This window comes from Pelecanus crispus, chromosome 5, assembly GCF_030463565.1.
Source record: "Pelecanus crispus isolate bPelCri1 chromosome 5, bPelCri1.pri, whole genome shotgun sequence".
In the NCBI taxonomy this organism is placed as follows: domain Eukaryota; kingdom Metazoa; phylum Chordata; class Aves; order Pelecaniformes; family Pelecanidae; genus Pelecanus; species Pelecanus crispus.
In genome coordinates, this window is record NC_134647.1 from 12,085,727 (window position 1) to 12,101,332 (window position 15,606).

Sequence of the window (15,606 nt, forward strand, 5' to 3'; positions counted from 1 at the left end):
AACACTTTCAGAGATGGATTTCCAATGGATTCGCATCTTGTGCTGGGCTCTGTGGTGTCCAAGGGGGACCAAGAAAAGGCTGATGATATAGGGGCTCTGCCCCTCTGCCCAAGAGCAGGGGGTGGCTCCCACCCAGGTCGGGACCATGGGGTGGTGTGAATGCAATTGGCTTGCTTCTCTTGGCCCTCACAGCTCAAATTCAAGCGTGAGCACATTTACTAAATGCCATATGCACAGAGCCCCAATGCCAGCTGCTTTGAATTTCTTGAAATAGTGCCTGTTTCAGAAAACTGTGATTTATAGCTAATTTGGACACATGCATTGCCATGGAGCACCAAACTTGCTGATTGCCTGAATTAATTGTGAATAAAAGTCAGCCACCCCATTCAGTTCACTTCTGAAGCAGAGGGTGCAGGGGGTCCCCACTCTGCAGCTGCACCCCAAGCAGTAGCGGTAGTGGACGTAGCTGTGATCACGGGCTCAAAACCAGAGCTTTTTAGGGAAGGGGCAAACCAAACCTGCCTGTATGGATGTGTCTATGGAAAGGGCAAGGCTGTCATCATGAAGGCAAACAGAGCAAGGGATTTTTAATTTCCATCAGCTGCAGGCAGGGAAGGAGGTCACCTCTAGAGATCTTGTAAACATAACCTCCTCTGTCTAGTAATGTTTGAGTTTGCAGGCTGGATCCAAAGCAAACAGGAGGAGCGCAAAAGAGGCAGTAGGAGGGCAGCTTGTGATGTGCTGGGACATATGAGATGCCTTGTAAAACAGAAGGTGTTCCCCTGACTTTTGGCAAGGAATACAGCCTGACAATCCACAGCCTCTCTGGTAATCTTGGAGCAATGGGAGAGGCGGGGAGATCAGCGGCTTTCTGACGATGAAAGGAGCATGTATGTAATTTATCTTGTCTGAGGCACTTGAGGCTGTTTCCAGTGGGAAAGCTGAGCTGTAATTAGGTTTCTGATGAGCCTCGTATACAAACCCTTCAGCTCTATAAACTATGCCTTCAAAGGCATCCCTTCTCCTAGGGACCAACCAAGGAGGAATTCGAGCAGTATTTCCAGCGAGTTGATGGATGCCTTTCTGAAACCAGATGCTTGGCAGCCAGCCACTCCACTTACCGTCACTGAAAGCCTTTAAGCCTGTTGACTTTCTCAGCCTGTTGCTAAACCCCATAGTTGCAAGGGGATGCTTCGGCAGAGGAAAACCCTCAGTGGATCAGTTTCTTCACCCACCTCTGCTGTGAGCTGCCCTGAGCTACTCCCTGGGGGAAGTTCACCTGGTCCCAGCAACCTTCATGGTGCTGTCTGGGACATAGAGGCTTTGCTTGGACAAAGGAGATGGTGCTTGTTGATTTACTTTTTAAGGAGCTTTAAGGTTTTGGGGAGTACTTCTTAAGTAAAGCTGTTAGGAAAGCAGGGTAGGAAAGACCTTATGAAATGGTCAACCCGCTAGGCTTTTTGCTGCTAAACCCTGGGTTCAAAACCAGCAAGGAAGCACTGCTCCATTCCCGTCTTCATTTCTCTTGATGTAAACAGAGAAAGAAGAGATTAATTTGTACAAAACACCAGCCAGCCCAGTAAACACAAAAGCCCTTGCAGGAGCCCCCTTTTTTACACCATTTTGAGGGCCCAGTGGTAACACTGACCTCCAGAGCTCAGCATCCACAGTGGGCAGGGAAGCGTGGATGAGGAGAAAACTGCCTGCTGAGTGGTGCAGCCTGGAGAAGGCTAAGCTGGAAGCGTGGCTTGGGCCCCCCATTTACTGGCACAGCGGCTCTTCTAGCAAAATCCGGTGCTGTAGCAAGACCAAGCAGAAAACTGCCCACAGTCTAGCTGTGCTGCCTCCTGTCTGGCTCATGTGGTGAGCAGCTAGATTGCATCAACTCTGCCACATCCTCTGGTGCCCTAAAGTATTTGTCTGCCCAGTACCATGCCTCTGAGACAGACACATCTGGTTTGAGAAGCAGTATTTTGAAAGCTGCTGCCAGAGACCCTTCATCAGCCTGAATATTTTTGCTGTTCCAGTAGCAGTGGAAATCATGGTACTAAACTGCACATAACACTCCCAGCTTAGCCGGAGTCTTCAGGTGGGCACACGAGTGAAGCTAGGTGATACTTAGGAAGCGTTGGGGACTGAGTGACAGAGATGCTGGTCGCCTTCTGCGGAGGTGGGAGGTGTAGCGCTCTGCAAAGCCCAGTTACACAGTGCTGGGCACCAGGAGGCAGAGGTGGGAAATACTCACTCTGCTGGGAATAAAGGCTCATGACAACACACTGCTGAAATGTGCTCTCAGGTGTCAACGTTTGCTTGGTGGCATCAAGCACTGAATGGGGGCGAACCAGGGGGGTGCAAAAAGACACCCTGAAAAGAGAGGGATACTTGGGAACCCTCATCCGGAGAGAGGAAAATAATAGAGTACCAAGTTTGACACCTGGCCAGAGCATGCAGTCTCTAGCAGCTAATCCTGTTCGGGCTCTGCAATAGCAGGTGGTTTTTCCTAACGTGGCCCTGCTCATTTTGCTGCCCTCTGCCCACAGAAGGATGACAGTGCTATGCTGAGTGGGGGGTCCCAGGGCACTTGGGGTGGAAGTCACCTCCCCCAGCTGCAGGCTGTGTCTGCTTGGAGGGAGCTGCCCCGTTCTCCCCATGGGCACCGTCACTGCTGGTACCTCCAAGGGCAGTTTGTGCCCCTGTCCTGGCCAGCTGGTCCCCCCTAGGAAGGGAGAGGTACCCATTTGTCTTGAGCGACTATAGAGGGAAGCTGGAGGAGCTGCGAGTAGGTACACTTTGCTGCTAAATGTAGATAATAATTTGACACCTAGGTGTTTCCCATCGCCATCTGTTTGAAGCTCTGCCAAGTGAGGTCTCACTGGCAGCTTTTCCTGCTGGGCTGCTGGTCCCTCCTGTGCAGGGCCAGCTGCAGCACCCGGTGCTGGCCCAGCATGCTGCTGATGCCTCCTCCCGGCTCTCACCTTCAGGCCACGGCGAGTGTCACTGCGGAGAGTGCAAGTGCCACGCCGGTTACATTGGGGACAACTGCAACTGCTCCACCGAGATGGACGGCTGCGTTTCCAGCGACGGGCAGATGTGCAGCGGCAGGGGCACCTGTGTCTGTGGGAAGTGTCAGTGCACTGAGCCGGGGGCTTTTGGAGAGACATGTGAGAAGTGTCCCACCTGCCCAGGCGTCTGTAGCACTAAAAGGTACTCATGGGGGGGGGGAGAGAGGGATCAGGAGGGACTTCTCACTGGTCGGATGGGCAGCTCTTTGGTTCCTGGGAGACTTTTCAGCTAAGGAATTACTCCCACTTCATTAAACAGGGTTGATTGATTAACCCTAGGCAAGCCTGCTGCCACTCAGACCCACACTAAGCTACCTGGGAGTATCCCAGGCAGAGAAGCAACAAGTATTGCTGCCCAGGTCCTCATGGAGGTTCACATCCCATTCATTTCCAGTGCTGTCCTGCTCTGCAGCAAAGGATGGCAACCCCAGTTTTGCTGCACCCTGAGCTGCAAACATCTGGGCCTAGAGAGCTGCAGGCTGCAGAGGAGGGGAGGATGGGGATGACTGCCTGCCTCGCAGCAACGGAGGTGTCCTGGGCACCAGCCTCAGACTGGCACAGAGCAGCAATGCTCTCTGCCTTGATCTCAGGCAGGATGGATTTTGCAGTAGCTGATGTGCAGCTCCTGACATCCAAAGGGCAAACAGACCCCAGACCTACCAGCTGGTGTGCACCTTCATTGAATCCACCCCTAGAATAAATCCATCCTTGAGATGGAGATGCTTGGCCCTGAAGTTGCTCTTTCCTTGTGGTGCAGATGTGCAACCTCCAGACCAACACCCAGGGAGTCCCTTTCCGAGGGGTGAATCTGTATGTTGATGTGGTTTCTGATGGATGCTTAATCTTCCCCTCTGTGTGTCTTTCTGCAGGGACTGCATTGAATGCAAGCTGTTTAACTCAGGAAGACTGGCTGATAACCAAACCTGCCAAAAGCACTGCAAGGACGAGATCATCACCACTGTGGATGTTCTCGGTAAGTAGGCAGCGGCAGAACTGTAGGTGGTGGGAGTCAGCAACTGTGGCATTGAACTCCTCTTAACCAGACCAAGACATATCTGCAAAGAAAGCCTCAGGGAACAGCTGGTATTTAGAAATGTATGTGTGTATATAGTATGTATATGTGTATATGTGTATATGTGGTATGTGTGACCCTCTCTCCGGGCTGTAATCTGTACTGAAGTAAAAAAAAACCCTTTGATTTTTAAATAGCATCTTACCACATCTAACCACTACTGCCAGTGCAAGGAGCAAAGAGAGTGGGATGAGATCAGACGAGACAAAAGACTAGATGAGCCATGAAAGAGTGCAAAAGGGCAAAGTATCACCCAAAAAAGGCATTCTCTAATCTTCTGAGAATTTATCTTGGAAGAAGTGAGCTTATAAGAGGAAGCAAAGCTGTTTCGGAGATGATGATTTCTGCTTTGGTGGAACTGACTGCTAAAAGTCCCCTGGCAAGCTCCTCTCCCACCCTTTGTGTCCTCTTCTAGAGGTCACTCCACACGTGCATGCCTCAGCAGATTACTTTCTCCCCCTTCTTTTCAAGCTCCATTCTGGGAGTCCCTGGTTGCTATTTAGGGGAGTAGAGGGGATCCAACCTTGTGACAGCTTTAATCACAATCCTGACCCTGGCCTTAGCAATACCCCATGGAGGGAGGGATGGAGATCAAGCAGGGATAAATTACTGTCCACATCTGACATTTCCTCCTCTTCCCATAGTTTATAGAGGTAGGAGTGCTCTGCCTTGCTTGCTCTTTCTCTCCCTTCCTCCCAAGCTGCCTGCAGGCAATGTTTTTCCCATTGACTCCTCTCACATCCAGTGTCTAGTTTTTAAATTATGACCAGTGGGGTTTCCTACCTTTCCCTTTGGAAGACTTGCTCTTGTTCTCTCCATCCTCCCTGCAGTTTACCGGGGAGTGCACCTATACCAACACACTGTGAGAGGTTACGCTTCAAAACCATGCGAAATTCCTTTCTGATGCCTGGCTGGCCTGCATTTCTTAGGAGCCAGCAAATACTGGGGATTAAAGCTCAACTCTCCTGCCTGGGTGCTGCACCATACCAAAGCCAGCTTTTGTGCTGACTGCGCCCTGGAAGATGAAGCTGGGCTGTGGTTTGCCCGCTCCCCACATGGCTTTCAGAGAAAAACACAGCCACATTTCTGTTTTAAGACATTTTGGGGAATTACACTTATTCTTCTGTTGAACTACTGCAGTCAGATTGTGGGTGGTGCTGAGCTCTTGGGAGCTCAGGGCACTCTGTGGCTTGGAGATCTGGGCTGCTAGAGAAAGAGGTAAAGCAAAATATTCCTAGAGAAAGTACTTGGGGATTATGGACTTCTTCACAGCCAAATCCTGGTCTTCAAGTGCTTTTGGTTATGTAGCACATGTTAAAAGTCCCTGTTGAGAGGCTGAACACTGATATTTGTCACAGAAGACATAGGTCTCTGTTGTTCTGGCGGTGGAAGATGGGACCTTCTTAAATATCAGGTTGCAGTGAACACACCCTGGAAGATCCCAAGTGCCTTTTCGCTCTGGGTATGAAGCAGCCAGTGCTTCAAAGCTTCGTAGAGCAGAGGCATCTATCATTGGACTCACAAGCCAGAATGATGCCTTTTGGGAGGCTTATATGACTTACATTGGACTCTGCCAGATCTCCATCACTTCTGCAATATTACATTTCCATTCCTGATGGTTCCAGAGAGGAGCTTTCAACACAAGAGGAGCACAACAGGTCCAATGCTGAGCTGAACCTGCCAACAGCACACATCAGTGGACCTGAAAGCTTGATGGGGCCATCACACCTCTCTCTGTGGACATGTGCTCTCTGAAACTTAGTGAAGACCAACAGAGATCACTACTATTGAGACTTCAATCACGGTATCTTTTAGCAGAATAATGGTGCAAGGATGGGATTGAAAGCAGCTGGGCCTGGAGGAACTAAGATATGCTGCTCAACTAAGATTTGCTGCTCTGCTCAGAAAGGCATTAGTCAGGAAACATGGAAGCTTTGTCTATATTAATCTAATTAGTACTTTGCTTTGTAACAATCAGCACTTCTCCAGCCCTGCCTTTGATACCCCTGTGTAGGCAGAGCAGGTTTTCCCATCCTGAGGTAGGAACAGCTGAAGTTTGTCCACACCAGAACCTCGTCAGGCAGTTGCATCTGGGCTCAGAGCTGTTGAAATGGAAGGTATTAATCTTTCAACTGAAAGCAGGTCAAAAGCATTGAAAGGAAAGACAAACAGACAGGAGAGAGATAAGGAGCTGGAATAGCAGTGGTCATTAACGTGATAATTTTTCAGCATGACAGACAGGCACAGGTATGAGTGAGAAGGAAAGCTGTGCAAAGCACTTTCCAGGTGCCTAAGCCAAGGTCGCATCTTTGCCAGCCAATAGCATCAGGCGCCCAGATCCCTTCCTCTCCCTTGAAACTCTCAGCCCATGCAGGCCTACAGACATGTGCTCCTAGAGAGCTACATGGCATGGCCAGAGATGTTGCCCCATCTCCCTCCAGGCACTGTCCCTGCAGCGGGGACAACCCACAAGCTGTGGCCATGCAGGGTGGTGGCTCTGCTGAAATCACCCCTGAAGCTAGAGCTGCAAACCTCAGATAAAGGCTTTGCTGAAACTTTGTAATGGCTTTTGTGAAGCAGCCTTGTCAGGAAGCATCTTATAGTGACCAGAGCAGTGACAGGCTCTGCCTGGTGCTATGGTACGTTAAACAGGCAAACAAACAGTGCCTATATGGCCATGGGAATCAAGTAGTCTCAGTTCTTGCAGCTCTCCCATCTCTGCATCCTCGCCGCCAAACAGCTCCTCCGTTCTGCCTCACTCCCTCCTCCCCTCCCCATTTTCCTCTTCTATCTCACTCTTTAAAAACAAACTTCTCAAGTGTTTCCGGAGCTGGAGCTGTTCACCACAGCTGGAGCACGAGCCAGCCATGGGCTGCTGCCGCTGATGGCCCCGTCCGTGTCTTCGCAGGCTGAGTCTGTGCCCCTTGCTTTCTCTTCAGCTTCCACCTTTCAATAAATTTAGCAAATTAAGAAGAAAATGGCTTTTATTGCCAAAGCAGACTTGTGTGAAGGAAGAGTGTGTGTATGTGTGACATTGCGTCTGTTTGCCATGCAATGTTTGCTGAGTGCCATGTTTTCTCGAGCAGTAAGTCTGGATGCTGCTCAGTTACAATTTGCATGAATTGCGATCAAACTGTGCTGCTTTCCAGGCTCGGTCCTGTTCCTCTGCTCCCTGGCACCCATGGGAAGCCCTGCTCAGCTTGCAAAGGAAAATTGTGCTAATTCCTCATATTAAACCTGCCAACTAAGTCAGCCACGTGCCATATTAGAGCTTTAGACATATCCTGTTAGAAAGGGTGACTAGGTCAAAACCAGGGGAACCCACACCACTGAAAGTTGTTAGGGGGGAATTAGCTTAAAAAGAAGAAGGTGTTGGAAGCATTTGTGTAAGAAATTAGGGTACGAGAGTTCTGCAGTCTTTAGGATTTTTTATATAAAAAACAAAATAAAACTCTGGGACTCTGCATCTCATTCCAGAAACAGATGACCCGAACGCAATCCTCTGTGCCTACCCGGTGAACAACTGCGTCATGAAGTTCACCTACTTGGAGCTTGCCAGTGGGAAATCCAACCTCACCGTCCTCAAAGAGCCAGGTTGGCCTTTCCTTGGGCTTCCTTTTAATAGCACAGGCTGCCTTGTGAGAGGTGACAGGCTACTGGGAGGGGGGCAGAAAGGCTGGTTTCACTGGCTGCATGAAGGCATGCGCAAGTGGATGAACCAGGATGCTTAAAAAAAATGAGGTGTTTTACAGTGCTGAAACCCAGCTCCAAATGCTCCCAACTCAGTAAAAAAGGACTCTGATCGAGAGAGAAACATGCACCTGAGCCACCAGCATTGCTAGCGAGCGGCTGAAGGGCTTTCTGCCAGCTCCAGTTGCTGAAATTAAACACAGTCTATTTACATTGCAAAAAGCATGCCATGTACTGATTTGGTGATACAGCCCCTGCGAGCAAAAAAAATCAGAAGGGGACGCCTCGTGCTGCTGCTGGTTAAGTCGGGATGTTAGGAAAACCCCACACCACCTATGGATTTCTGCATTTCCAAAGAGCTAGTGCTGGTCCAGGCAGCGTAAGGGCTGTGTGTTCCTGCTCCCCAGGCTGCTGCCACCGACAGCTGTGCTTCCCAGCATTATTTTAATCACATGCAATGCAGTTTGTCAAAGAAAACCCCATGTGGTGTTGCAGGACAAGCTGGCGAGCACCCAGCAGTAGGTTCTCGCAATCTGCTCCGGTCCTCCGAGGCACAGGCCAGTATGGGAAAGACTGAGATACCACACGTTTTATTTTATTTGTGCTGTGGCTTGCACTTAATTGAAAGACCAGTTGATTAGCTGACAGTTAATGCACTTATTTAAAGTGCCTAGTGATCACCTGTCTCCATGTGGGCCAGAAGCTGAGCTGGCTTTTGCCAGAGGCCCCTTAACCCTCTGTGTCCCACACAGGTCACCTGGCATTAAAACCAGGCATCACTGTTAGATGGTGGCACTGCAGCACCCATCTTCTCCCAAAACGCTATGTGGCATCCCAGCTCCAGTGACGTCCATGAGCACTGTGCCTTTGACCTGCCTCTAGCCAGGAATTTATTTAATAATAAAAAAATCCCTTTCATTTCAGAGGACTGTTGCTTTTCTTAATTTAGTCACCGCTGCTAGCGCTGCCCTGAGGTCACTTGCTCAGTGGCTATGGCCCAGGTTGTTACGTCCCAGTATCCTGATCTGGGATACACTCGCACCAGAGCTAATTACCTTCTCCCCCTCATTACCAGCATGCAGCTCGGCCCCCAGTGCCGTGACGATTGTGCTGGCGGTGATTGGCAGCGTGGTGCTGATCGGCATCATCCTGCTGGGGCTCTGGAAGCTGCTCGTCACCATTCATGACAGACGGGAGTTCGACCGATTCCAGAGCGAACGCTCCCGGGCCAGATATGAAATGGTGAGCCTGGGGCAGGGGTGCTGCTGGAGTATGGGGGGGGGCTATCGGAATGTGCTGGCAACAAACCGCTTTGCAGCAATGGAGAAGGGTGGCAGGCACGAGGGATGTGGGTGCCCGTGCCCTGTGGTGCCACACAGCAGGGCTTCAGGGTCCGGCATGTCGCACTGCCCTTCCCCTTGGCAAGTTACAAATACTCTGCAAAATTATACCCAGCCTTTGGTGTCATCATGTATTTCCCAGCAGTGCTGGAGGGCTGAAGGAGGTAGGGGAGTGGGGACAAAGCTCTGACTGTGTCGGCAGCCAGGTTGGTCGGGTCTACGAGGGAGCCCTTCTGGGAGGCATTAGGTGGGGTTGCCCAGCATTTGAGGGCATCGCCTGTGCCTGCAGACAGGACAGAAGGTGGGTCCGATGGACAAACAGCACTGCTTTTGGAGCTGAATGCAGATTTCAGTCAAAGCCAAATGCAGCAGTATGTCCAAATTAATTGGCACAGGAAGGGGGGGGTATACACATTTTCACCATGACACAGACTTTGTTCCTCACCTTTGTTCTTTTTGTCTGCTCATTTCTCCAAAGGCATCCAATCCTCTCTACCGAAAGCCTATTTCCACGCATAATGTAGAGTTCACGTTCAACAAGCTCAACAAGTCTTACAACGGTACAATTGACTGATGGGGTCTCGGCACCTGGGACTGCTGTGGACAATTGCTTGACTGTATGTGCTGCTCCCCCATTTGAAGATGGGATCCTCTTCAGGGGCGAGAATCCCTTATAACAGGACTGGTCGATGACCAAAGCCTGTTATTTGCACAGTAAGGAGAAAAGTCTGGTTCATTCTGGAGGCACGGACGTGAAGGCAGGCTCCCTGCCTGTGCTGATGGACTCCGAGCCGTGTGCGACTCCATACCCCAGCTTTCTGGATATATTAAACCTGCCAACTAAGTCAACCAAGTGCCATATTGCAGCTTTAGACGTATCCCGTTAGAAAGGGTGACTAGGTCAAAAATCAGGGGAACCCACACCATTGCAAGTTGTTAGGGGGGAATTAGCTTAAAAAGAAGAAGGTGTTGGAAGCATTTGTGTAAGAAATTAGGGTACGAGAGTTCTGCAGTCTTTAGGGATTTTTTTATATAAAAAACAAAATAAAACTATTGTGCATATATGATGCTGTGAGTAGAGTTCATTGTTTCCTTGCTGAGCCCCCCCCCCAAAACTGGGGCTTTGCAAACAACAGTGGTGCTGCCCGATTGATTTATTAATAGACCCTTATCAGTCAAAGCATGGCTATAAAAATAGGAGCTGGAGCCGCAGTGACTGCTGCAGAAGGTATGTTGATTTAATAACCTGGTGTTGACCCAGGGCGAGGAGTGCCACAGGGAGCTCCCACTCCATGCTGGTGGTGTTAAACAGACAGGAAACTGGTGGGAGCCCGAGGGAAATGGGAGTTTAGGCTGAGGAAACTAAATGAAACACCCATTCCTTGGAGTGTGCAAGCAGGCGTCCAGCCTGGGTGCCTGCAAGAGGGCAGCTGGGAGCACACAGCAGCTCATCCAGACCTCTGTCTTTTTACCAGAGGACTAGAGCTGTGGGGTCCAGGGGAGCCTGGCTGGAAAAGCAGGGGAGCCCTGAGCTTTTGGCTGGAAGGGGAGCTGGATAAAACCCAGTGTTGTTGCTTCACAACATACATTTTGCTTTGATTTTGGGTTTGTTTGGTTCCCCCCCCCCCCCCCCCCCCCCCCCCACCTCCAAAAGTGTTCCCCCAGCCCCATCTGTTTTGCTCTGGAGCTGGGGTTTGGGTTACCCCGGCTGACAGCTGCAGCTTTAAACTCACACAGGCTGCAGCCACCGGCAGGAGAGAGAAACCGGAGCAATTGCTACTGCCTGCTTTTTTTTCCCTTTTTTTCTTGTCTCTTCGCCCTGAACAGATCATGCAATAGTCAGCTGAAGGAAGCTTGCCAGGGAAAAGCAAAAACAAATGGTGTGCATTGTTTTGACTTGCTCTTCTCATTGGAAAAGGGCCATGGGTCCATCCTTCCGGATTTTTTTTTATTTGTTCTTGCCTCTATAAACAGAAGCTCTTATTTGCTCAGTATAAACAGCTCTCCTTCAAGAAGTTTATGACCCCCCCCCCACTTCCTACCAGCAATACTGAAGAAATGCAGCAGACCACACCAAAAATAGCTCAGAACAGGGATTTTTAGGAGTACAGCAAGTGGCACACTGGCAGCATCGACGTTGATCAGGTGGGGCAAAAACCCCAAAATCCCAAATAAATGAAATCTGTGCCCTGTCTTCCCACTTGATTCCACTAAATCTGCCCTAGTAGGGGAGAAGGGTGCATACACCCTGAAAACAAGTGCAAGGGCAGGCTCTGGTTAAGCGCTGGTACGGCCTTCATGTAACCCACCCCTGCGTGGGCTGGGGGCTGCGCTGCCTCCTCCCCGCAGCACCACGAGCGATAGGACAGGCCGGAGCGCTGCAGAGGGGCAGCTCTTCAGAGCTCCACATTTCCTACACAATATTGAAGCCCAGGTTAAGTTTGCAGGCTATGTTGCGTGTTGAATACCTGGGGCTAATGCTGCCACCTGGGAAGGAGCATCCAAGGGGCAAATTCGGTTTTCATGATCATCCCACTGCCTTGTGCTGGCAAGATAGATTTCATCGCTATCACAAAAGAAAAATAGAAAACAGTCAAAAAATAATCATCACAAGTAGACAGAGCAAGTTTTAGCTTGGTTCATGCAAGCCAAGCCGTACTGCCCCAGGCACAGAAAGGGGGAGCAGGAAGGAAAGTGGAGGGAAAGGAAGGGCAGGAACTTTTTAAACCTGCTTTGCCACCCAAAGCAGCAAATACTGTGAATGCAGCTCTGCTGCAGTTAATTTGCAAGGGAGCGAGCAGTTTAAAAACAAAACCAACCCCTTTGCTTTCTTCCTTTGCTCTCCAAAAGGAAAGGCACAGGCAGTGCTCCCCTGCCCCGCCCTTTCCCTTGCAGGTTACCTTTATGCGTTGGCATTTCCCAGCACGCTGGGTTAGTGCTGAGAGACCAGACAATCATGGCAGCCATAGGGAGCTGAAGTTTTGACTCATTGCTAAGGGGTGGTTTGGGTAGGGGGAGTGCAGAGGAGCAGAGAAAGGGCCTGGGGACAGGCCTGCAAGTGCCCTCCTTCCCCTGCAAGGGGAGACTCAGCTGTATAGCAAACTGGTCTGCAGAGTAGCCAGGGAGTAATGTGGGGAGCGAGTAGCTGAGGGAAGGGTGCCACAGGCCAGGCACCCAAGAAAGCGAAGCAAAAAGAAGGAAATAGTGTTGATTGCTGTCAGCAAAGAGCATCCTGCTGCCCGCGGCACTGGGCCAGCGGCACAGAGCACCACCACGGGTGCCTGTCCCATGGGGACAGCAGCTGCCATGCCCGGGTGCAGGACAGCTTCAGCCTCTAGGTCAGGCTTTCTTCATGTCAATTCTGCTATCAAAAGGTGCCGCAGAAAGTTTATATAAATAAATAAAAGAAACAATTTCTTGTTTCTAATTTTTATAGACTCCCCCCCCCCCCCCCAAATTTAGCTTGTGCACAAGGTCACATCTATAAAAAATAAAAGAAGGAAGTGATGCTAAGAGCAAGAAGGCTTTGCTTTACTGTGTAAGCAGACATGCCTTTACCCTTGCAAGGTTAGTGCCAAGCGCAGTCATGGGAATGGTGTATTTCAGTCAGCAGCAGTTTATTTGTGTCTGTAAATACAGGCAGCCTGACCACAGCTAGCATTCCTGAATGAAAACTACAGCAGAAAGCATCAACAGGTCACATGTGATGGAAAAATGTCAGCGCTTGTCTGGCCAAACTGGAATCCGGATGCCATTGCAACATCAGTTCCTCCTGTTCCCCCAGCCACAGCTGGAGGCTGCTGCCATGTGGCCGCTGGGGCTGGGGCTCACCAGCGCGTTTTTTATCCTGTGCTGCTGGTGTTTCTGGGGGAAAGAGCATCACATCACACCTTGGGAAAAGTCAAGGCCAATGGCAGTATTATTTACTTTGTTAGTTGTGGAGATGCACCTTAACCCTTCGCTGTAACACAAGCTGGAGTGAGGCATGCCCGCTTTGCATCCACTTTGCCCTGTATGGTGGAGCGAGAAGGTGCACAACAGCTGAAGGCTAAGCCCAAACTCTGGAAGATGAATGCCTCACACTCTTCAGCCTGTTTAACCTTGCATTTCTCCAGTCACGTGGAAAGTGAAGGAGCTAGTGTTTTGAGGAGAGGGTCACTAAGATTCCTGGAAAGAAATACCAAGGTGAGATAACTGACGACACCTGCAGCCCAGCAGCATCTCCTGACCCTTATATTCCAGCAGCATCTCTGTATCTGAACACACTTTGAACTGGAATTGACTGTTGTTCCTCACCTCCTCTTCACTGCCAGCCTGCAAAAAGCCAAAACAATACAATACAACACTGTGTCTGTGTTTGATTTCATCCTAGCCCTTTCTCCATGCCCGCTAGTTAGGGCTGATATCCACTGGATGCAGCCCAACAGAAACTCATCCATTCAACTGTCACAAACCAGAAGGGTTACGCAGCCTGCGGGTGGGCAAAGATTGCACTTGTGGGTTTGCAGGACTCCATCGTGCACAAGGACAGGGAGGATTAATTTCCTAAATTACTTTATTGTATTTTACTACAGATCATCGCTATCAAGACAAGTACATTTATGATTAGTATACCTATGCTACAGATTCCTACCAGAAAGCAAATATGTATTTCAACAGCAGCACAATCAATATTAGTAGTAGGTCTATATTCAATATTACAACTTACTGGAGAATTACCACTAGTAAAGCAGCAATTACTTATTAGTAATTACTTATATGCGTGCCTATGTATACATACAATGTTACTGGTACCAAGTGCTCATCAAACCCATCCCAGAAGTCAGGCCAATCAGACAAAGTCTCACTTGGTCGATGATCCACATCACCGAGTCCGGAGTCAGCCTGGCATCCCTGGCGAGGGTCCATTCTGCTGAGGAAATCTCATGGGGAACAGGGGTTTGTGCACAGGCACTTCTCAGAGAAAGAGGCTCCATTTTGGGTAAAAAGTGCATGCCATCACAGAGACATAAGAGGTTGAAGGACACCACCACCTGGAACACCCAATAGATGCTGCTAATTTCTATTTTTCACATGGCACAGTCAACAAATGATGATGTTTTCTATTATCTTGGATCACTTTGTGTATTTCCAGTCTGTTTTTCCTGTTCTGTCAGTTAGAACAGCCAATGGCAGTTACCAACTCTTCCTTTCTCAGGTTGTTTTCCCCCTTTTCCAGACTTTTTTTTTCACCTTTCCAGACGATAAGCTGCTGTTACAGTTCCCTGTTTTTGCACTTTGCATTGATAGTATCTCAGGCTGTCTCTGATTTCTCGGTACCCAGCTGCACTTCAAAGATGCCAGCTGTGCTCCTCAAGGATGCTTCTGGTTCCCAGGCCATCAGGCACTTTCTCGGTCAGTATTTGAGCAGAGGTCATCTTCTGTTCAATTTTTTCCCCCTTTATAACCAGTTTGCCTTTATGGCTGCTCCCATCACTCCACCCCTTGGCCTACGACCACTGACAGGTCACTAGGAGTGAGACTACACCCTGCCTGGTGCATCTCTCTTGCCTCCTAATGTGTGAGGTGGAGGAGACCCATGTCTGTGTCAGGCCCAATGTTGTTGCAGCTCCTGAGAGGGTATGTTGGTTGAGGCACGAGTATACAGTACCGGTTTGGACAAAAGTGATACAAACAGAGCTTTGATACAAGATACACTACAGAAAAGCTCAAATCCTGCAGCTAGGACAAGAGATGATGGCATTGAGAAGCGATGTGCCTATGGTCTGGGTTCTGGCAGCCAAGATGATGGGCATGAAAGTCCAGCTGGCCAGCCCCTGGGCAGGGGCTGCTCTTGGGCTATTTGGTGGATGTATTGCTGAATAACATTCACTGCGTATTTGATTTGTTTGACTTTGTTAGCGTAGAAGCAACGGGGAGTATTCATGAACACACAAATACCCCTTTGTTAGCCTAAAAAGTAATCCAAGGCCCAGCGATTTTGGATAGCTGTGATGGATGCCCCCACTCTGAGTGAGCGAGCAGTACCTTGGTTCAGGCATCACCAAACAAGCAGCCTTGACTGAAGTCTGCCCTGCTGTGCAAACCATGAGACCTGTGCTAGGCCACATCTTCTCAGGGACTAAGAAGTCTAGGCCATGTCTTATCAGGACTAACAGCACCAGCCTAAGCTGGGACTAGACAAAACTAAAACCACTACAGCTGCACACCTGCACATACACCACAGCAGGGTTTGACTACCAGTCAAACTAAAGAGCAAGAGGGAACTGCACAGGCAGTGGAAGCAGGGACAGGTGTCCTGGGAAGAGTACAGGGACGCTGCCCAGTTGTGTAGGGATGGGGTCAGGAAGGCCAAGGTGCAGCTGGAGCTGAATTTGGCAAAGGATGTAAAGAATAACAAGAAGGGCTTCTACAGGTATGTCAACCAGAAAAGAAGGTTAAA

General features: G+C 49.7%; 1 protein-coding gene across 2 annotated transcripts in view; it reads left to right on the forward strand.

The window, feature by feature from the left end:
* ITGB5 (integrin subunit beta 5) overlaps positions 1-9,738 on the forward strand; it is a 66,839-nt gene extending 57,101 nt beyond the window's left edge. For both annotated transcript variants that reach the window (XM_075710518.1, XM_075710519.1), the window contains 5 exons: positions 2,982-3,204; positions 3,932-4,035; positions 7,612-7,728; positions 8,900-9,066; positions 9,643-9,738. In XM_075710518.1, the coding sequence (XP_075566633.1) occupies positions 2,982-3,204; positions 3,932-4,035; positions 7,612-7,728; positions 8,900-9,066; positions 9,643-9,738 (707 nt within the window). The remainder of the gene's footprint in view (positions 1-2,981; positions 3,205-3,931; positions 4,036-7,611; positions 7,729-8,899; positions 9,067-9,642) is intronic.
* Positions 9,739-15,606: the final 5,868 nt, after the last annotated feature.